This window comes from Salvelinus namaycush, chromosome 4, assembly GCF_016432855.1.
Source record: "Salvelinus namaycush isolate Seneca chromosome 4, SaNama_1.0, whole genome shotgun sequence".
Lineage (NCBI taxonomy): Eukaryota > Metazoa > Chordata > Actinopteri > Salmoniformes > Salmonidae > Salvelinus > Salvelinus namaycush.
The window spans coordinates 41,202,974-41,225,548 of NC_052310.1; the positions used below are offsets into that span (position 1 = coordinate 41,202,974).

Here is a 22,575-nt window from a genome sequence, read left to right on the forward strand (position 1 = left end):
TAGTGAAACATTTCCAGAGCCATTGTTTTGTTGAGATGTTATATGTTAGCAGATGCCAATACAGTCTGGCTTTAACAATGGGATAAAATGTCAGATATCTAGTCAAGAATCTACCTGGGGATTTTATTTTGGTGTAAAAGTAGATTAGGAACTCTACTGTGAGGCAGACTGGATCATCCAGTTCATTTTCCTTTGGTATTTCCTGGCCGATGTGAGTGTTTATAATGAAAGACAGCACATTCTCCACCCTGTCTCTCTTCTGAGATGCAAAAGTGAAACATATCTGTTTTCCCAATAGAGTAATTGACACATGATGCAGATTCCACCCCCTCACTTTCCCTATGACAAGGGGGATAAAAAATACTATATCTCAGTGAATAATACCTTATCTGGCAATTGACCCCCTCTACCCCTTTCTCTCTCCTTCTATCCATCTGTTATTATTCTCAGACATTCACCCTCAGGTTGAATTTGAGTCCCATGCTTCTCCCTAGTATTTTCCCTTCCTCCCTCTCCTCCTTTCTTCCTTCCTTCCTCTCTTCCCTTCCTCCTCTCTCTGGCTGGCTGCCACTCCTCCCAGCGGATCTGTGCCTGTGGTAGTGGTGTATGTTGTCGGTTGAGGCCGGCCCCCTCTCTCTCCTCAGATGGAGGAGTGAAGCTCACTGACACACATACAGACGCAACAAGCCACAGGCAGGCACGCTACCAGACAGACCGGCAGACAGGTAAGCAGGAGGCAGGCACCATGACGCAAACAGGGGACAGACTCAGCTCTGTGACAACAGATGCCTCCCACAGAACTGAACACTGAAGTTTACTTTGAGAGCCTCAGTGGAGCTGGAATAAGCAGAAAATAAGACAAATAACAAGACGGGATGAGGAGTTCTTGACTGCTGTTTTTTAGGCTGAGGAGGAGGGGGTATTTTACACACTTTTTCTGTAGTTGCTGAACCTGTGGAATTACATCTATGAGCCAGGGGAGGACTAAAGCCAGCATGGTATTCAGCTGGCAGAAGTCATTTGCCATCCTGAACCCCTGGAGGAAAGGTACAGTATGCTTCATGTTGAACCTGTCTCTGTCCCTTGTGCTATCATGTTGTCTCATCCTACCAGCTAGATTTGCCAGCACAAATTGTAATTTGAGTGTCTGATGGATGTGTTTTTGTGGTTTGAGACACGTGTAATTTCAGTCTGAAAGTAGAGGGTGTCTTTAGTTAAGAGCATTGGGTTGTTATGGTGTCAGGATTTTCCCGAGACTGATAGTCTCATCACATAGACCAGTGGTTCCCAACTCCTCAAGTACCCCCAACAGCACACATATTTTGTTGTAGCCCCAGACAAAAAAACACCTGATTCAACTAATTGAGGGCCTGATGATTAGTTGACAAGTTGAATCAGGTATGCTTGTCCGGGCTACAATAAAAAAAAATACTGTTGGGGTAATCGAGGACTAGAGTTGGGAACCGCTAACATAGACAAAAACAAACATATATTGACTCATATCCACATGGACTTTTTCTCAGTGAACAGCGGAGAGTAATGTAGTATTGTTGCCTGTCGGTCTAAGGAACTGCAGCTCAGTGCAAGAGGCGTCACTGCAGTCCCTGGTTCACATCCGGCCGTGATTGGGAGTCCCATAGGGCGGCGCACAATTGGCCCAGCGTCGTCCGGGTTTGGCCGGGGTAGGCCGTCATTGTAAATAAGAATTTGTTCTTAACTGACTTGCCTAGTTAAATAAAGGTTAAATAAATAAATAAATACAAATACAGATGTAGGATCTTAATTTGATCACTTGTTGCTGAGAATCTTCCTGAAAAGCAGGAAATGCAAACTTCTAGTGTATTTGATTTTTTAAAGTCTTCTAAATTTGTAATTTCCATTTTGAAATTTCCAATTTATTTGCCCTAATGAAAAATGTATCAACCCTTAGAGAAATGTCCATTATTTATAATCCACATAATAATTCACATTTCCTGTTGCTGAAGGATTATTTTTCTGCTGTAGCAAACTGGCTCAAATTAAGATCTCACATCTGTAGTTCAATTGACTAGGGATGCATTTTGTGAAAAGTTGTGAAAAGTTGCAAGGGCAAGACAACACATTTGCTTTGCTGTGAATCTGCAGGTTCTAAATTCAGAGTTTTACTGACGTACACACTGTATGTCCCAATAGAATGGATTGAGGAGAACTGGACTTGATACAGTGTAATGGTCTCTTGATTAGAATAAGCAACAATATGCTCTTATATAGCCTAGCATGGTTTTAATTTGGAGCCCAGACAGAACAATTACTTTTGCTTTCCAATGGCAATACATTTAATTACTATACCATTGGGGAGTGAGACATTAAAAACATTTTTTTTTTTTTAAATACTAATTTATGTACCATCTGTTTGTTATAAACGATCCAAGCTAAAGCAAAGCATATTGTACAGACGTGCCACCAAAAATTAGGTTGACTCTTCAAAACTCGGCAGTGTCATGAAATAACCAAACCTAAGAGGAAAGGACATTAATAGTCGGTGTTGTGGAGCCGTTCTGAAAAAAGCTGTGAAACACGTTCATATCAATCCACATCCTCATGTCTGTGGTAATTGAAGAACATCATATTACATTACATATGGTAATCAGCAGACAAAAAGCTTTATGTTATATGACAATGCAAAAACAAGTGCTTTGACAAATCACATCTGATAAAGCATTATAGCTACATATTGCATGTTAAAGGGGGGAAAAAGTCTGAAATATCCTGACTCAAAAACATAGTTATCATCTTGTGTTTAGGACCTGTTAATAGTCACAGAATCTATGGGGCTCTTGTGATACAGTGTAACTTCTCATTCTCCTTCCACTCCTTTATAATGGGACTATTCTGTAGCTTACAGGTTTATCTACATTCCAAGAATCCGCCTCTATCAGATAACGATCTCAGTTTATGTACAGTATGACCAACACACGTTGGGAAGGATTGTCCCCCCTCAGATCCTCAATTTGTTTTGTCCTAAGACCAAAGATTTTCCAGCATTGTTGTAGTTGTGAAAGAGTCTAGACTCCCATTGGCAGGAATCATGTTGTTTGCCATGATCTTTGGGTTGGAAGAAAATAACCATTGTAAAGATAACACTCACATTGTGTACAGTACATCAAGGCAAGTCATTTATTGGTGTATTCTTGTGTGGCCCTATTGTCGTCTTCAATCCCTGTTTAGTTCACAGAAAGAGGATCGCAAGAGGAGGTGAAATACAATGACACTAATTTTTTGGGGTTAAAAGGAGTTTATCACAACTCAGGATATGACCCAGATGCAGACACAGGAGACGGATAGTTTGGTTCTCAGAATATTTATTATAATAAAGGGGCAGGCAAAGAGCAGGTCGAGGGCAGCCAGAGGTTCGTAATCCAAGGCAGAGTCAATCAAGGACAGAACGGCAGACAGGCTCAGGGTCAGGACAGGAAAGGTCGGAAAGGAGGAAAGGTCGGAACCGGGAAGACTAAAAAACAAGAACTAGAGAACTGGCGAAATGGGAAACACGCTGGTAAGACCTGACAAAACACGATGAACTGGCAACAGACAAACATATAACGCAAGTATAAATACACAGGGGATAATGGGGAAAAATAGGAGACACCTGGTGAGGGGTGGAGACAAGCACAAGACAAGTGAAACAGATCAGGGTGTGAAAGTGCTAACAATCAGAAACATCCTTGGGCTCTTACTTTGTACATTCACTCGGGCTATCTACTCCGATTTCAGAGCACTCTCGTCTGTGTGTGCCAGAGCGCAGAATAACGGATGCATTTACGAACACACCCTTTGTGTATAGCGTTTCCCTGAGCACATACTAAGGAATTATATCAGCAAATGTTAACTTTATAGCGATAAACAAATCAAGAGTCCCCACTTGCCTCCCCGTATTCATCACCCTGACTCATAAACAACCAGGTAGAACGGCACACAGTGGAATTCACTGATATATGGAATGGAATCATCCTGTGAGGACAGGCTGACAGGTATGATTCAGATCCTGAGGAATTTGAGCACCTGAAGGGAGTAAGGGGAGTACTTTACATGTCAAACATCAGATTTACTTCAACTATGTGTGAAGTTCAACTGTGTCTTGATGCCCTAGTTTTTCCAGTGTGATCCTGCCACAATAATTCATGATCATCACAATAATCAAAAGCCAATAGCAGTGTCAATATAGGATTCCTTCATCAAATCTCCAACAAGATTGGGAATTACCTATTTAAACATATTCATGTTGATTTGTGTTCAATTTTGAAGTAATATGTGTTATTTTGAAACATCAGAGTTGGTTGGTGAGGGGGATTGTGGGAGGATTCAAACTCCAGACCTGAGGTGTTGGAGGAAACTAGCCCCAAGGAGACTTGACTTGAGTTAGCTCATTCTTGCCTTATCCTAATGGCGTCTGATAGTGGAGGCGTGGGGAGCGGGGTCCCTGCTAGCTTCTAGCTCGCAGTCTGGGAATCCTACTTAGGGTCGACATTACGTCCAAGGAAGAGGTGGAATTGGAAAAAAGATACAAGGCCTGTGTGTTGAGAGACATGGAGCTGAGAGGTGCCCTGGTGGGTTTCCTTGGGGGATGAGGTGAGAGATGGGGAAGGGGTGAGAGGGAAGGTGTGTTGTGGTATTTCACACCTCATCAGGGCATCTTGTTTCTGTCACCTGAACTGCAGTTGAAATTATGTTGGAAAATATGTTTTTTGTTTTCTTTCGGTCAATTGGATCATAATGGTGCTTTCCTTGAATTATAAATGTGTCTCTTGAGTATTCACCTCCAGTTATCATTACATCCATAACAACTTGAGGTTGAAACTTGTATTCAAAAACATTTCATGACAGTGACTAGTAGTGGGCATGAAGTTCTACCAGCAGACTTATGGTCAGTTCAACTAACCACTCAAAGTGCTAACAGAGAACGGACATTCTCCAAAGCCCCCCGGCCGTAAAAATAGCACGCCTGTCACAACCTGTTTTTGACCTTTCCACTTAGGATCCAAGGGGCCAACTGAATTAATAGTTTTGCCCGGGGCTTACACATGCCATTGCCCAGAGCCTGAGCTACTGGAGCCCGCCTTTTGCATTCGGAGGAGCACACCTGCTTGGGGAGATAAAGCCTACTTTCAAAAACACTAAGCAGGAAAACACCCTTTTCAGTGAGTGGAAAAAAAGTTTATTTGAAACTCTTCTTGGCCTAGTTTAATTAATGGGAGCATTTCAGTAGAAATATACTGTACATGCTCAACCTAACACCATCTGTCATTCTCTAGTTGTAAATCATCTGTTTGTTGGAATCCCAGCTTCTACCCTACTGCGAGAGCAGTAGTGGAATGTTGAGTCTGCACATACACAGGTCAACACACCTCAGGGAGGGTCTGTGAAATCTAATGAAGGACACACACACACACACACACATACACACACACTGCAGAGGGGAGGAATGAATATTACCCCTCCTTACAGCACATATTTTAGCCCCTCCCCAATCAGACCAGCTTCTGCCAACTGGCTGGCTGGCTGTGTTTTCCCTGTGAGGGAGTGACAGCCATCCAGGAGCTTAAACCGTTGTTCTCACAGTAGAGTGGAGACTCCAGGCATTTGGGAGGGCGGCAGGGCGATCCATTTATCTAAACTCCCCTTTAGAGAGATCATTGTGAAGTTGATTATCCGGGGCTTATTTTTGTTGGCTAAGCTGATTGACAATAATCAACTGTGTGTCTGGAATGTGAAATGAATGTTAAGGGAAACATCTGACTCCGTCTTTTATGACAGAAAGGACGCTAAAGACGAGTCTAGGGGGGCGGACAGTGTGTAGACTAATTATATGTTGTGGGGTTACTCAGCCTTACTGAAAACTGGCTGACTCAGCTGTCTGTTCAACTACAGTGTGGGATTTCAGATCTGTTTTGTCTTTCCGATGATGACACCTGGATGATGTTGACACTTGCTTGGGTGCAATACCAGATCATTTGAGGCATCAAGCCAAGCAGATTGTATCACAATGATGGGTAGTTGGATTACATGGTTGAATAAGCAAGGTGACTTCAGTGTGTGATTAATGTCAATCTGGTCCCATTTCTGTCTGCTGCTAATTCAGAGGAACCGGCAATTACTGCATTCATGAGTAAGGATAAGATAACATAAACAGAGAAGAAAAGAGGCAAATGTTTTTTCTCACAAAGCAAGAATGTTGTTTTTCTAATTTATTGAACCAGTTTCTTGATTAACTTTAATCCATGAAATAATGTTTTTATTAATCTCCACTTTTTATTAATTTCCACATTCTTGGTTTTGAAAATAGGTTCCTAGTTTCTTCAGTCCCAGAAAAATATATGTTTTCTCTTAAAACCTCTTCTATTTCCTCCTAAATAGACATACCCAAACATAATTATTTTTCATGAGATGGCCATAAACAATAACATCGTTTTAGAAAGGTCTGGAACTCACCATTCTAGTAATAGTTCGTTATAAATTGTCATTTTGTAATTTGGGTGAACTTTAACATTGAGGGGGGGGTCTTTTTTTAAATATCACCTAACAGCAGGAACAGCACCATCTAGTGGACAGAACCTGGTCATATCAGGATGTAGGAAGGGACATAGACCTAACAACTTCAATTACTAATTTCTCTGAACAGGTGGGAAAAACATCACTGAATTCACTGAGAATACATAACAAATGGCGAAGAAACAATACTCCGACTTTGATCCAAATTGGATGTTAGGTACTATATTTATTGAATATTAAATGAATCCTATAAATTAAAATTGCCAATTTGGGTGCAATCAATTATCTTAGTTTATCAGAGATCAAATTATATTTAAACAAAATAATGTTGCAGGAATGCTAATCTTATTTGTTTCTAACAGCAGAAATGATTTCCGAACAACTTGAGATGGTGGGTGTCGAAATCCTCTATATTGTGCTTTTTTGAGGTGGAACAACCCCACAGCCAGATGAAACCATAACGACTGGAATCGCTAGACTGTCACCGTTCATATGACGGGCTGGGCTCTCCCAGGCTGGGCTCACTCACTCAGAGGGAATAGATTATTTGTCTGGATAGGCCAGAAAACATAACACGTTACTCCCTATGCAAATGTGGGTTCTGAAACCTGACACAGATGGGGCTTCCTGGCTTTATAAGGCATGAGACCCGAAGGCGTTCACAGAGCGCTTTGCACATCAAAATGTCAATTGGTGCTGTTGAAAAAGATGGCTTGCATAAAGGGACTTCAGAAATGATTTCCTCTAAGCTTGCTCTGTGTAGACAACCTGAAACATAGCAACCCTTTAGTTCTTTGGTTTGCTATTGAGTGAGAACCTATAGCCAAAACCAGTTGACCAAAACCAGGTCAACTTCTCCAACGAAGTCATTCGGGTACTTCTGCTGAAAGATAAGGTCTTGAATAAAGAGTTTGTGGTCGAGGTTATGGAAGAAAACTGATTGGGAAATAGGGTCTCGACATATTCTGCAAACACAGGCATTGACCTATTTCTCTTGTTTGTATTTTACAAAACACATACCTCCACTTTATTCATACTCCTGGGCACTTACATTGTATTGCATTATTCACATTCCAAGCTGCCTGGAGCTGGGTGAGGTGCTGTTTGATCTCTCTGAACAGAGAGCCAGGTCTCTAGGTCATTAATTGAAAATCCAAAGGGATTTGGATGCAGATTGCTTTCTCCTCAGGACAACAGAAAAAAATGCCCCCTCATCAGCAAATCCCTGTGCTCAATTAGAAGCCCAGCACTGCTTTAAATACTAGTGCATATCAATACCTAGGATGTCAGTGAACTTCGAAGTACAAGGTGAATGACACCTTGTGAGAGTAAAGCTTTGGCTGCTAGCGTAAACATTATGGCAATGCAGTTTACAATTTGCTTGCATGTTAATTAAAGAAAACTCGGCGGAAATTGAGAAAAAAGGGGCCTAGCCCTAAGAAGTTAAAGAAAACTCAGATGAGTTATTTTTGGTGGGACAGTTGGGGGCTTTAGTTTACAGTAGCAGATACAAACATTTAGTAACTTTCAGCCAAAATACAACAGCCTACATGTTGTGCAGTATGTCGGTCTATAGGATGAAATGCAGTACACTAGTTGTCAGGGCCGGCTCTAGTCTTGTGGGGGCCCTAAGCAAAATTGGGTTAGGGGCTCCCCACCTCACGGCAAAACATTTTAGTGGCCCCCCTCTTGATGGCGGAGAGAAAATGTTTTGTTTTAAAGTTAATTTCCTGTAATTCTGCAGATTTTGCCATGGGTGCGGAGAGAACTGCAATTTCATAATACATTTCATGCAATTCTACTCCTTTTGCCATGGGGCAGAGAGAACAAACGTGCAGTTTTACAGCAAATTTCCTGCAATTCTACCCATTTTGTAATGACTTATGCCATGTTAATATGATATCTGAGTGAGAATGACTAACAAGCCATGATTACTACAAGTTTATATAGCTGGCTGGACTAACTACCAATATTTTTTTTTTTAGCTGATTGAGTGACTGTCAGTGGCTAATTGAGTGACTGTCAGTGACTGACATAGCAAGAGAAAAAACGCTGATGCATAACCACATTTTTACATTGCGCGGTGTATTTTACTATTCTTATTCTCAATAGTAAGTTGAGACCTCGACTGAGCTCATGGAACCGGCTCTGGTAGCTGTTATGCAGGAGATCATCAATGTTGCTCTTTAACTATCTACTCCTTCTGGTCTGTTGCCATCGTGTGAGATACACCAGTTCCCATTACACTCGTATTGATAACACATGACTGACCATAGACTGACCTGATAAAGACAATTAAGAGAAAGTCAGAGCGGTACTGCTAGAGGGTTACACATGGACTGCAGTCTCTCATATCTCCCCCAAGGGACCACAGCCTTATCAAGGCTTAGGGAGCTGCTGTAAATGGGTATACATATGAGATTTACAAGTTCTTTAGTGTACAGTCATACCTTGAGGGCCATCCCAGACATCCATTTCCATACTTCTGATTGGACTGCTCAGGATTCAGGAGTGTCCATGCTATGTGTTCATCTGGGAGCAATAGGGCTTGGTTAAATGTGTCTTTAAGTGTGTTTTTATTTGCAGTCTTGCTGTTGTTTGTACTGGTGAAACCTCTATTAAGGGAAGCACCATATGATCCTGTATAAGCTTTTGTTCAGGACTCAGGCTAGATCAAGCACGAACAAGCATTTCGCTACACCCGCAATAACATCTGCTAAACACGTGTACGTGACCAATAAAATTTGATTTGATTTGATCAAAGGCTGTATTCTCCAGACTCCAGAGACATGTTAAAGAATGACTCAGAAATAACTCACACTTGGACAAGTCTTTCATCTGATGTTGCTAGGTATTTGTTGACACAATAGGGCATAAACATTGTTGAAGTACAGTGCCTTCAGAAAGTATTCATACCCCTTGACTTATTCCACATTTTGTTGTGTTACAGCCTGAATTCAAAATGGATTAAATATTTTTTTTCTCTCACCCATCTACACACAATACCCCATAAAGACAAAGTGAAAATATGTTTTTGCAAATGTATTGAAAATGGAATACAGAAATCTCATTTACATAAGTATTCACACCCCTGAATCAACACTTTGTAGAGGCACCTATGGCGGCAATTACAGCTTTGGGTTGTCTTAGGAATGTCTGTATAAGCATTGCGCATCTGGATTTGGGCATTTTCTCAAGCTCTGTTAAGTTAGATGGGGAGTGGCGGTGAACAGCAATCTTCAAGTCTTTCCACAGATTTTTTTTTCTGAAGGCACTGTAGTTGTACTTTTGCTCTGACCACAGTGGAAACAGTTGTGCTACATTTTACCGGCATTTGAAGAAAACAGGAAATACATTCCCTTGCCTCTACTGCAATAATTTGCTTTGAGAATACTGTCTTGAGTTAAGCCAGTGAAATTCTTTCCACATGTAACATTAGCACTATGGGAATGTCATGTAGAAAGTACACATCTCATTCTAGTTAAGTGAGACATACCAAATGACACATGTATACCACACACAATTTTGTCGATTAAAACTCATTCATGATATCTACTTAAATAAACAGTGGAATTTTGACTGAATGTTCTTCGGTTGAACGCATTGAACTCAGAATTTGAAAGAGAAAACACATGTAGGCTACATTTGACAGTATATGCTAGCAAGTATTGCTTTCTGATACTAATGTTAAAGTTATTTGTCCACCAGTGGAATTTCTGAATCTTATAATATTTCCAAGAGGCCAACGTTGTGGTCTGGAAACCCCACGTAACTGCTCCGCTACCTTGATTCACAAGCTTAGGCCAGAATCGCTAAATGTAAACTAACTGGGAAAACAAGGCCATTGTTTGAAATGGGAAGAGACCTGAGCCAGAACCAAGGCTGATAGGAGCTGCTATCTAACCCCAAAACAGTATTATCACAACTGATTGTTTTCTCAGGGAAAACATGGGTGTGCCTCCATTGTTGTGGATGTTATTCACAGTGAAATAATAAAACAATGGGTTTTGTTTTGTGAGAAAAAGCAGCGAGCAAACAGGGTGGAAGTATCTCCACCTCACAACCCCCACTAATATTCAAATGCAATTCCATGCTAAGATAATTCATTCAACTTCAAAAATGAGGGAATAGGATCACTGTAATATGATTTATTACAATGTAATTGACTGGCTGCTTTTAAATCTGACACGTCACCATCTCCAAATAGTTTGGCAGTAGAATGTTATAACAAAACATGGTGGTTACACCTACTTCCAATCAGTTTTGTGTGCTCATCTCAGTGACCAACTTCCTGCCAATTAGGTTTTAGGATCATCACTCAGCCTGCGCTCCTGTGAATTTGATCATTCATCGTTCTATCCATGTCCCCTCCAATCCAATCACAAACTCTGCCTGCCTAATTTCCTAACAATCAGCTATGGAATTCCCCTGGGAGGGTTTATATATTCCTGTAGCCCACTGCAGTAAAATATTTTAAATGGCCTACCACAACTCCTTAAGTAGGCATAATTTAAGTAGGCATCATGTTAGGAAGTTTTGTTTTGTTTGGTATTGAGGTAAGGTGGTAATGAGATTCAACTAGTATTTATATTCAAAATAATTCAGTTTTACTTTTCTTTTAGCTCTCACAAACGTTTCCTTCAAAAACTCCCCTCACTAAAGTGAATGAAAGCACTAGATTACATCTTCAAAGCCCTTTTTAATCTCACATTTGCCTTGGCCAGATCTTCAATTTAAATAGCCTCTATAATAGCCTCTATTGTTGAAGTTTTATCTAACAATCTGCTATTACGTTATACCAGAAAGATGCTTGGGTTAGATTTGCAGCACAGGACGAAATAAATAGAATAAAGTAATACTCAGATTTAATTAAAACATATGAGATGCTCAAGGAGATGGTGGAGGTCTTCTCGGGTCCAAAAAGTTGGACCCGGACCCAAAGGGACCTGAGGACAATCAGACCAGGACCCGAACCGACCCGATAATTTAAAAAAAGGTGGGACCCCGGACCCAAACCGAGCCGAGAACAATCAGACCCGAATCCGAATGGACCCAACGACAACCAAACCTAGACCAATGATGTATATAAACCCTGGATTGCTGATACTGTGTATTGTTCACTGACCACATTTACATGCACACCAATATCCTGTTATTATTCGGGATACTCAAGTATTTTGGTTTTGAGTTGACACATGTAAACATCATATCCCGTTTACAATAACCCGAAAACGCTTGTATCCCAGTTATGAGAAACCCGGCTAAGATGCCTGGGATATGCTGATCTTAGAGGGGATACTGTGGCATGTAAACATCTTATCTTGTTTACTGTTGTTTTTCACGGTCTGCGCAGGCTCAGTTTAGCATAACATGGGTGTTGTTGTGATGAGGTTTTCATCTGATTGTCAAAGAAATCACTTTAAAAAGTAGGCTACCTTTGCAGTTCCATCCCCTATTATTCCATAATCATTTATTTTGCTGATACTCCTTACTGGACCGTATAGCCTACTAGCGACTTTCACCCCATATCTAGACAACTATCTGATTTATAATTTCCGACATTAGGTAGGCCATTTGTTTGTCAGCTACAGTTAGATGAATGCAGCTTCTCTTCTGTCATAACTTGTTGACCCAGAAGACTAAATAAAGTAGTGCTCACCAGAATAATGTCTTACATCGATAGAATGAATGCATTAGAAATCTAGTCAACACCTGTAAAGTTGACTGTTTTGTTTAGGGACCGGGGAGAAAAACGCAATAACTCCAAAACAGATTGGTCCTGTGTAAAATGTCCAAATGTCATACCGGTTTTAAGGAAATGAAAAGCTGAGAAAACTATGAAATACCTTTCTGATAGGACTTCAACTCATCTTGAGTGCATATTTTATGTGGTTGAAATATTGTCTGCTTAACAGTGTCAAAGATAACACATTTACATTTTCTTAGGAGATACTGAATGAAAGAAATCATATTTCTCCACTCCTGTTCCTGAAACAAAATTAACATTTGTATCATTTTACTGCAAGAAACACATAATTCTGCAGGAGTTAATATTATATTATGCTACATGTGAGAGGTTATATACCTACAGTCAGTGTCCAGATTTCAGTTACTATTCCATTTAACCCATATTAATTTAAATTAAGAATATTCTCTTTATTCATGGTTACAGGGAAACTCATGAGTGGGATATCAAAGGTCCAGCTACTATCCGGAATACTGTGCGCATGTAAACGTGTTCACTGAGAGGCTTTGAAGCCACAGGTCGGCCATATTGGCACTCCCCAGTAGGAGCAGTCCTCCATAGGAATGAATGGAATTCTACAGTATTTTCAATTCAAAATTTTAAAGACAAAATTACATGTATTTAAGTATTTTTCTTGTTGTAGTGGGAACAGTTACATTAGTAATCTCTAATGTCTTCATATATAAAAATAATGTTTAGCTCACATAATATACTTTAAAAGTATGACAAGATGGAGGCATGCTGGCTTCAACACAGCGGCCCCTATTAGTCATCTAGAGTATATATAATTCATTGACAGACCTGACCCAAGTGACAAAAACAATATGTTAATCAGCCAAGTTGCACTGCTGGTTAATAAATAGGTCTTAATATGTGTTACGTACGCCTCTAGGAAGAGGGAACGCAACACCCTGCTACAACTCAACTCCCCGTGGAGTGAAAGAGGTATGGGACTGTAGGTGCGAGTAAGGATGACAAAAGGCAGAGAATTACCGTTCCCCCTGGGAACAAAAACAGAATAACAAAAACAATTTCAATAATCAAAATACTGCATCCTATTGACAGACAACAGACATAACCAATCAGCGCTCTCACTCAACCAACACAGGACACACTAATCCTCTCTCTCCTAACAACAACCAACACAGGATATCACCCTCTTCTCTCAGCAATCATCTCCTTTTCTGAGCAACAGAACACTGGCTTTTATAGCTGGAGAAGGAGTCTAATGGGATACAGCTGTATCCTGACGAGGGGGCGGGGTCAGCTCCAATTAGCCATGGAGTCGACCAATCAGCTGCTTGGGGGATTCCAGGAAGCCATTTCCTGAAATACATACATACAAATACACAAACCACAACACAGAAACTGGGGAACGTAACAATATGTTTGCTAAGCCTTTTATAAGTTAATACATGCACCTTATTAGCGTCAAATAAATATGCTATAGGCTATGCAGAGCCGTGGTCGGGTTCATTTGGGGCCATTCGCATCTATCGGCTGTAGTTACATAGACTCAATGACAATCAAACAGGACCTGACATTGACTGGAAGGAAAAGTTAGAATTTTGGACTCGGGTCGGGTCTTGGATATTCGGATTCAGGTGGACCCATGAAGACCTCTATGAGATGGTGTTATGTAAGTTTGTTGTTTTGGAATTCGAATTAAGGGGGAAAAAATAATGTTTGATTGACACCGAGGAGTATCAGATTGCCCGTGGCGAGAAAGAGGAGATGTCACATATGAATGCACCCCATCATAGTATTAACCGGACCTTAAGATCAAAGCTGGACAGTCCAGTGTGGGGCACAGATAAATAGTGTGTGTCCTGTGTACGCCCGAGTTAAAGAATGCTGGTTTGTATAAAACCAGTCTTCAGGTTTCATTGGAAGATCCTCAAATACCTCTTAGATGTATATTTTGAGAGTACATCTGTCATTCATGGTCAAAGGAATTGGACATGCAACTGTGAGTCCTTTGGAACAAAAACACCATCCTCCTGCTTACACAAAAAGAGAGAATATTTAAAATACCTGAGCGGCTCCAGTCTTACATTTACTCTTGACATCCACTGTCCTTAAGAAAGAGATGTTGTAATTAGGTGTTAGTGATGTTCTTAGGTATTCTATGTCTCTGGTCAAGAAAAGTCAATTTTGTAATCTGAAAGAGTTTTTGCTTCACCATCCCTTTAGTGCACCTGAAGCTTTCTGGCATGTGGTATTTTTTGTAGCCCTTAGAGTAGACTACTATGCAACACTTGAAAACTGGCGTACACTGGCGTACATTTGATTTAATTGGGGATAATTGTGAGTGAAATTCAAGTCACTTGTGGGAACACTCGAAATAGGCAACTCGGGTAATGCGCAAAAAAAAGCTGCTTGACTAATTGTGCTTTTCATTATTCACAGGGAAGGGGGACAATGTGCTGGATAATGAGGTTGTCTTGACCAAGATGAAGCTCTTCAACAACTTCCATGAGAAGCTCCTCAACAACGCTGATGATTCTTCATCCACTATCTCCATGTCAGTATCTGAGCAGGACATCTCAGAGCCTGTCAAAGGCTTGAAGGGGAATGCTGACCTGGATAACATGCCTGGACAGCCCCTGATGGAGTCGAACTCAGGCTACCTCTCTGACATTTTCTCAGACTCTCAGCTTCCCATGCTGTACAAGTTTGAGTCGGAGGACTCTGGAGTGGAACTGCCCAGTGGAACCAACTCTCCCTCCACACCCACCGGCTCAGAGCAGAGCTTTGTGGTCCACAGCCGGGAACCCTCCAATGACTCCTGTAACCTCAATACTCCTGTCCCTACCCCAGGTCCACTCCTCACCATTGAACAGTGCTCTGACACCAAACAAACAGAGGGTATGAGACACACACCGTGTACGACTGTAGACAGTGCTGTGCTGGAGTGCAATACTGTGGAGTCGGGGGCTGAACTCAACACAGAAGTTGAGAGGGTAGACCTTCATATAACTGAGAAGGACATAAATATGGAGAGGGCCCAACACAGGGCCTTGAAGGACACTGCTGAGGACAGTGATAGGGTTTCAGAGGAGCTGGGTGAGAACAGGACTGTGACTGACGGGATCAACTCAGAGAACACAAGGTCCAAGAGCCAGTGCTCTACAGGGGCCTGTGATGATATGACAGGAGTTAACTTTGAGCAGCGGCCTCTGAGGAAAAGCACGACGAGCGACAGCCTAGAGGAGTATATGGAGGAATGCTGTAGACTGAGTGAGGTAAAGATATCCCCGCCCCCCACACTTTATCTACTCCCAATGTTTTCTATTCTGTTTTATGTATGAACGATAAAGGTTTATTGATGGGGAAATGTGTTGTAGCTATGCCATCTGTGTACTTTCATCTGCAGCATTAAGTGTGTTGGCTACTTGAACAGAATCAAGGACCTCATTTTTCATTCATATGAAAAACGCACATCTCTTAAAATGATTCAAACCAGGGATACTATAGTGACTTCTCACTAATTTAAACATGATGCCCTCGGTAGTTTGATGGATTTTGGGTGGTGGACAACAAAGATCTTTACGCTCCCTAATTATCCCTGATTACCAGCCCTTTCCAGTCTCTATGTCAGCAGCTAATCATGGAACCTCTAACGACAACACGGCTCTAGGAAAGTATCTCTATGGGCAGGAGAGTATTTCAGGGAATTTGGGTGTATTTCGAGAGAAATGACTAAACTTTGTCTTTGAGTTTACAAGTAAGTGCTAGATTAGAACTCAGCCAATAGAGGTGTAGACCGCCTCATCACATTATTGCAATAAGATAACATCACGCTGTTATAAGATAAGTGCTTGTTGATTTTTACAAACAGCACAGCTTAAATCTCTAATTATAGGTAAAAAATAAATAAATACAGTATTCTCATACTGAATTTCCATTATAGGGACGGCAGGTAGCCTAGTGGTTAGAGCATTGGACTAGGAACCGAAAGGTTGCAAGATTGAATCCCCGAGCTGACAAGGTAAAAATCTGTCGTTCTGCCCCTGAACAAGGCAGTTAACTCACTGTTCCTAGGCCGTCATTGAAAGTAAGAATTTGTTCTTAACTGACTTGCCTAGTTAAATAAAGGTACAAATAAAAAGATAGCTATGACCTCAACTTGTCCTTAGTGAGATAGCTGAGCAACAAAAAGCTACTTTACCCATTCAAAAGGACCAGTAGAGGCACGTTCCCTAATGAAAGCTTGCGAATGACAGCTGTGCTTTCATTCATGTTTGGAAAAAATATACATCTTATTTTTCATGTTCCAAATGAGAAAACAGTGTTGTCTTGCAGAGCTGCACCTGACAACTGTCGAGGTTTGCCAACCCACGATAACCTGTTTGATGTGCTGCTGTACACATCACTATCAGCTCTCAGCTCTGTCTTTGATACGGCGTCAAATGCTCTCTCATCTGAATGTCTGGTCGATTTTGGTTATGAGTGAAGATGAGCGTTAAGTTTGATCTTCTCCCCCCACAAATCTGCGTAACATTTATTTCACTGTAAGTAGCCTAGTCATTAATTTAATTAGGCAATAAGGGATACGTGAGCTATAAGAGTTTACCGTGGACAGTTTGGTGTGCTGTGTCAAGCAAGGCAAGGTGAAAGTGATGCCCATGACATCTATGACCTTTTGACAATTTCCCAGGACACAGATGGGTATCTCCTCAGATCATATCTTGGATGACACACGAGCTGTTAGTTGATCTCACATCCTTTACATGATACATCAAATGTTCAACAATCCAATATTAACGAGCAAACTAATCTGTTAAAGAATTTGAGGTGGCCAAACTAGAAAAACTAGGCCATACTTCAAAGCCCTGCACCTCTTAACACATACTTCCCCATCTCTCCCTCAAAGGCCTTTCACAACAATGTCACGTTCAAAGACCCAGTGAAGACAAGGCTGTATTATGGCATACAGCAGGGGAATCTTAACACAGGGCCTAGTAGCTTACAGACTGAAAGGGAAGGTGGAGAGGGCATGTGTTACAGTGCGGGGGCCTATTTCATGCTGCCGCATGTCAAACAGCACCTGTTCATCTGTGCTGAGTGACTGTGCAGATGACTGTGGTGATATTGTCCTGGAGAACCAGCCAGCCAGCCAGCTCCCCTCTCTCTCTCTCTCATCTGGGTCTTGCCGCTCCCTGGGCCCAGAGATGGACGGTCTACCTGGACGCATCAAACAGGTGTCAAATTGCTCAAATTACTCACATATTTACCTAGATAAAGCCCCTTTGATAGCCTCTAGGGCCCCTTTTAAGGGAACAGCCGGCTACCAGCGGGTGGTGGTTCTTTTTGGGGGCCCTTCCGTGGCTTACTTTAGAGGTGTATTGCTGACAGGCAGTCCGGCAGTAAAACTCTTCGTCATCATCATCATCACTTGTCACCACAGCTAATAATGCCATTCCTTTGCCTGCCAAATGGGGCTCTGTGGCCCCAGGAATTTAGATATTGGAAGCCCACCCCCCCCCCCCACCCTCAGTCAAACATCAAAGACTCTCTCTCTCTCTCCCTCTGCCCCTGTTTTATAGTTTTAAGTGGTATGATGGCCTCAAGATGGTCTGTCAATCAAATGTTTTGAAGAGAACGTTCCCTAAGCATGCTGAACATGGAAACAGTAATGTCAGTTAGTAACCAATAACACTGCCTTCTACTGTATATAGAGACAGGGCTGCAGGGCAGCGTAAGAGTGCAGAGTGCAGCGCAGACATATTTCACCATGAGGAGAAGAGGTTTATCATATGGATGTGTTTAGCTATCTGTCTGATCTTCAGCGTGCAGGCCTCTATCCATAGGAGGAACCACAGGGTATTCAAAGCATATTTTCCCCTCCGCTGAAGGATGTGTGGAACACTGTGGAATATGGTGTCATAAAACAATGAAGACCGGGGAAGACGGCAACCCCGGTTAATTAAAATGGCGGTCCTGTCGAATTCCTCAGCTGCAGCCCATAAACATGCACATGATGTACAGTACCAAACACACTTCCTAGGGGCCTCAGATGCATTCCACTGATTCGTCTGTTTATGATGAGCTGGTCTGTGTGTATTGTGGTGCTTGTTCCTATATGCCCTTTTGCTCAAGGTATCTGTGAAGTATAGCTGCTGAATTGATGCAAGACACCCAAGGACTTACACTGGTTATTGTTGGCAGGTAGTAAGAGCTACTGAGGTAGACCAGCGTTTTGGTGAGGTGTGGTTGGTGGCTAATTGAGACAGGTAGCTAGCATCATTAGGGTAGTTAATCTCACCACTAACCCATCTTTTCTTTTAACCTTTATTTAACTAGGCAAGTCAGTTAAGAACAAATTCTTATTTACAATGACGGCCTACCGGGGAACAGTGGGTTAACTGCCTTGCTCAGGGGCCGAACGACAGATTTGTACCTTGTCGGCATTTTTACCTTATCGGAATTACGTCATACATTTTGTCTCTCTGTAATTCCTCAAGATCCCCTTTTCCTGTTAAAGTTTGACAGAGCCAGCACTGACACACAGAGTGTTCCCCAGAGAGTGCCTTGGGAGATAAACAACAAAGCAGAGAGGCAAGAATATTATCTCAACTCTCTCCCCAGACTGTGTGTGCTGAAAATAAATGGGGCTTTCTGGATAGAAAACGAGTAAACGTGTACAGCACATACTTTTGTCCCTCGCTCTGTCTTTCTCTCTCTCTGTCTTTCTCCCTCTCTGTCTTTCTCTCTCTCTCTGTCTTTCTCTCTCTCTCTGTCTTTCTCTCTCTCTCTGTCTTTCTCCCTCTCTGTCTTTCTCTCTCTCTCTGTCTTTCTCTCTCTCTGTCTTTCTCCCTATCTCTGTGTGCATCCCACATCTGACGGCCAATTCCCTTCCAACGCTGTCATGTTTAGGAAAGTATTTTTTGATGCAGTAGACGCAGTGGAATGTCCAGAACCAAGACCCGAGGAGAGTCTCAGTTTTCCACAGCTTTGATATGTTGGCATATCATGCTCATATTGTCTATGTTGCATCTGGCTCACTTGGTAGGGCATGGCACTTGCGACGCTGGGGTTGTGGGTTCGATTCCCATGTATGCTGTCGCTTGGGATAAATGTCTGCTAAATGAATAAAATCGTTAAGATACTGTATGATATGAAAAAATAGAAAAATAATCCACAGTTGTTGTTTTTTTTATATATGTTTCTCATTGTCAAGGCAATGGATGGTCTTGTGTATTTGCTTTGGAAAATGGACCTGCCCATAAATGCCATTTTAACACATGCACCTCTCCTTTCTCTCTATTTCACACTCTCACAACTTTAAAGGAAAGAGCCAAGTGAAAAGTGATTCACTAACTAGGCCAAAGCCTGGCATTTCCTCCACACGTCAGCGATTCCCACGTTTGAAACATTGTTACCCCCTCAACATAAGGGGCCAGAGGAAGTTCTGAGGAAGGGAGTGGGGGCATATCTTCCCCTCTCTTTTCCCCTCTAGTCCCCTTCCATGACCCACGGGGGACCAGGAGGGCCATGGAGGGGTGATAAGATCAGTCCCAACCTGCTTCCATCACCGCCTCTGCCAGGAAGACTGCTAATGACGGCCTGTCTCATATCCTCTGCCCATGACTTACTGTGTGTGAGGAGGAATCTCCTCCTTATCTTAATTGAACCCCTGTAAAACAAAGCTGGGATGGCCAGGCAACACGCTACAGGTTAAAGGAACAGGCACCAATTCACTGTCCACCTGACATATCATCGCTGAGGCCCTGGCCAGACACCTGCATATCTGGGGAGATAAAGGGAGAGCTAGGACAGTACTGGACATCTCCATGAGCCATTGACAAAATGTAATGCTTCAAAACCACTGTCTGGGAAATGAGTAGTAAGTCAAGACCGTGTGTAATGGGTAGACGGTTCATTTCTCCGTCGGAGGAAACGAGTGATGTCAGTTCTCCTGACTGTTATGACTTTTTGTCCCATTGTTTGGCCTGCGTTTCCATTAGTGGACAGATCCCTTACTGGAGTTTCACAGAAGTGGCACGGAAAAGCCTTCTGGGTGGAGAAAGGCTTCGACCTGAGCTTACTTCCTGCTTTTGTTTGGACACTGTGGAATGGTGGACGATTGTATAAATATTTGCTCAAAATGTCCTTTTCATATTTCTGAAAACGTGAGCATCTGCGCCTCTCGGGGTAACGGTCACAGCATAAAACAAACAAACAAATAAATGGCACACACCCCTATCAAAGGCACTATGCCTCACATTGTTATCGCAGACCTTTCACTTACCCATCTCCAGCTCCAGCCAATGGCCTCATGGGCGATTTGATGTTTAAATTGAACATCTTCATAACTACCATGGGAATAAAACAACCACCCGCCATTACCATCCATCAAACGATTAGAAATGTATGCACTGCCAGTATGGTATGTCGATAGATTATGCAATACCGTCACGATGAGGCTAGACCCTAAGATACATTCATATGAGTCACACATAATCCCTTTCAGACTTTCTGACTCGTCTCCTCCCGGTCAACGATGAAGACGAAGCTAGGTGAAGACAAGTGGCCCACGCGGCAGCGGGGGAATGTATTTACGAGTTTGTACAATGATTCGGCGTAGTAAAACAGACTCAGTCTATATGGTTCACATGTAACAGTGTTTTTTGTAAGTCATAAAATATCCCATAAAAACATGACTATGATAAAAATGGAATAAAATAAAAATGTGTTGAATATCAGAGTGGATGGATAACCTGCCTGGCAGGTTACATCATTCATCAAACATCACCTTGTTAAATCCACCGATCACATGGGGCACCTTTAAGGCGATGTTATATCTGGACCTAAGAATTTCAGAGGACATAAAGATATTTTTATCACACAGGAACATTTTGTGGATTGGGGATCAGTAAATCAGTAGCCCTTTCTTTAATCTGGTTTTCAGGAATGACAGGGTGATATAAACCTCTGGAATCATTTGACCAAATACCTTTGACCACTAGTTCTCAGCAGCCAAGTTTCCTTTTTGTTCCAGATTTTGCGCTCTATGGTAGCCCTACAGAGCCCTAATGACCTCACTAAACTCACCAACCAAATTGTCTCTCTGTTTCCTCAGGTCCACCAGGCCAGCTCCAACCCCCTGGGCTCCGGTCTGGGCTACCTGGAGCACATCTGCCAGCTCATTGAGAAGATTGGTCAGCTCCAGGAACACAACCTCAGGCTGCAGAAGCAAATCTGTGGGCTGCAGAAGGATGGAAGGATGACCAAGACCAAAGAGGTGAGTCACATACAGACACATACTATGCGCTATCATCCTTATCAGCATACTCACACAGTGAGTGTGTCTGCTGGTCACTGGTGAGCACCCTGGGAAGAATCCCAGGTTAAAACATCTGGTTTGGACTTGTGCGTCTTATCAAAGATAGGCTTCCGTCACATAGCTTTTGCATGACATATCCAGTCTTGTCAGATCAGGGAGGGCGAAGACAGTAAGTACTGAGACAAAGCTTGCTTATGGTCAAACCATCTCTCTCAATGAGTTACAGCAAACAAAGGGGCCTTAACAGTGTGAATGTTCTAATGTTACGGTATTATGATTTATCTCAGTTACTACCTAATTTGTCAGAGATACAAAGCTCCTACAAATGTTGTAAAGACATTGTAAACGTAGCTGTAGGTCGTGCAGGGCAGACCTAAGACCATTGATCTTTGATTTGCAGCTGACTGCTGTCCAGGTGGTGCAGAGATAGCCATGCCTTGAAGTGAGTGATTACTCACCATTAGGTCCCAGTGCTAATCCAGCGGTTTCAGAACGGCAGTAGGAGCTGTAAGTCATGCCGGAGGAAAGTGTATTTAATAAATAGAACAGCTGGGTACACGGTAGTGGTCCTTATAGCACGGTAAAGTGGTCCTTATAGCACGGTAGTGGTCCTTATAGCACGGTAAAGTGGTCCTTATAGCACGGTAAAGGGGTTGTTATAGCCTGGTAAAGTGGTTGTTATAGCACGGTAAAGGGGTTGTTATAGCACGGTAAAGGGGTTGTATTGGCACGGTAAAGGGGTTGTTATAGCACAGTAAAGGGGTTGTTATAGCACAGTAAAGGGGTTGTATTGGCACGGTAAAGGGGTTGTTATAGCACAGTAAAGGGGTTGTTATAGCACAGTAAAGGGGTTGTATTGGCACGGTAAAGGGGTTGTTATAGCACAGTAAAGGGGTTGTTATAGCACAGTAAAGGGGTTGTTATAGCACGGTAAAGGGGTTGTATTGGCACGGTAAAGGGGTTGTTATAGCACAGTAAAGGGGTTGTTATAGCCTGGTAAAGGGGTTGTTAT

The 22,575-nt window shown here is 42.2% G+C and overlaps 1 protein-coding gene across 3 annotated transcripts in view; it reads left to right on the top strand.

Annotated features, from left to right (window-relative positions):
- Nucleotides 1–689: 689 nt before the first annotated feature.
- Nucleotides 690–22,575, top strand: part of LOC120046538 — a 32,443-nt gene continuing 10,557 nt past the window's right edge. For all 3 annotated transcript variants that reach the window (XM_038991861.1, XM_038991863.1, XM_038991862.1), the window contains exons 1-3: nt 690–1,047; nt 14,684–15,519; nt 21,360–21,521. In XM_038991861.1, the coding sequence (XP_038847789.1) occupies nt 969–1,047; nt 14,684–15,519; nt 21,360–21,521 (1,077 nt within the window). In that variant the 5' untranslated portion in view covers nt 690–968. The remainder of the gene's footprint in view (nt 1,048–14,683; nt 15,520–21,359; nt 21,522–22,575) is intronic.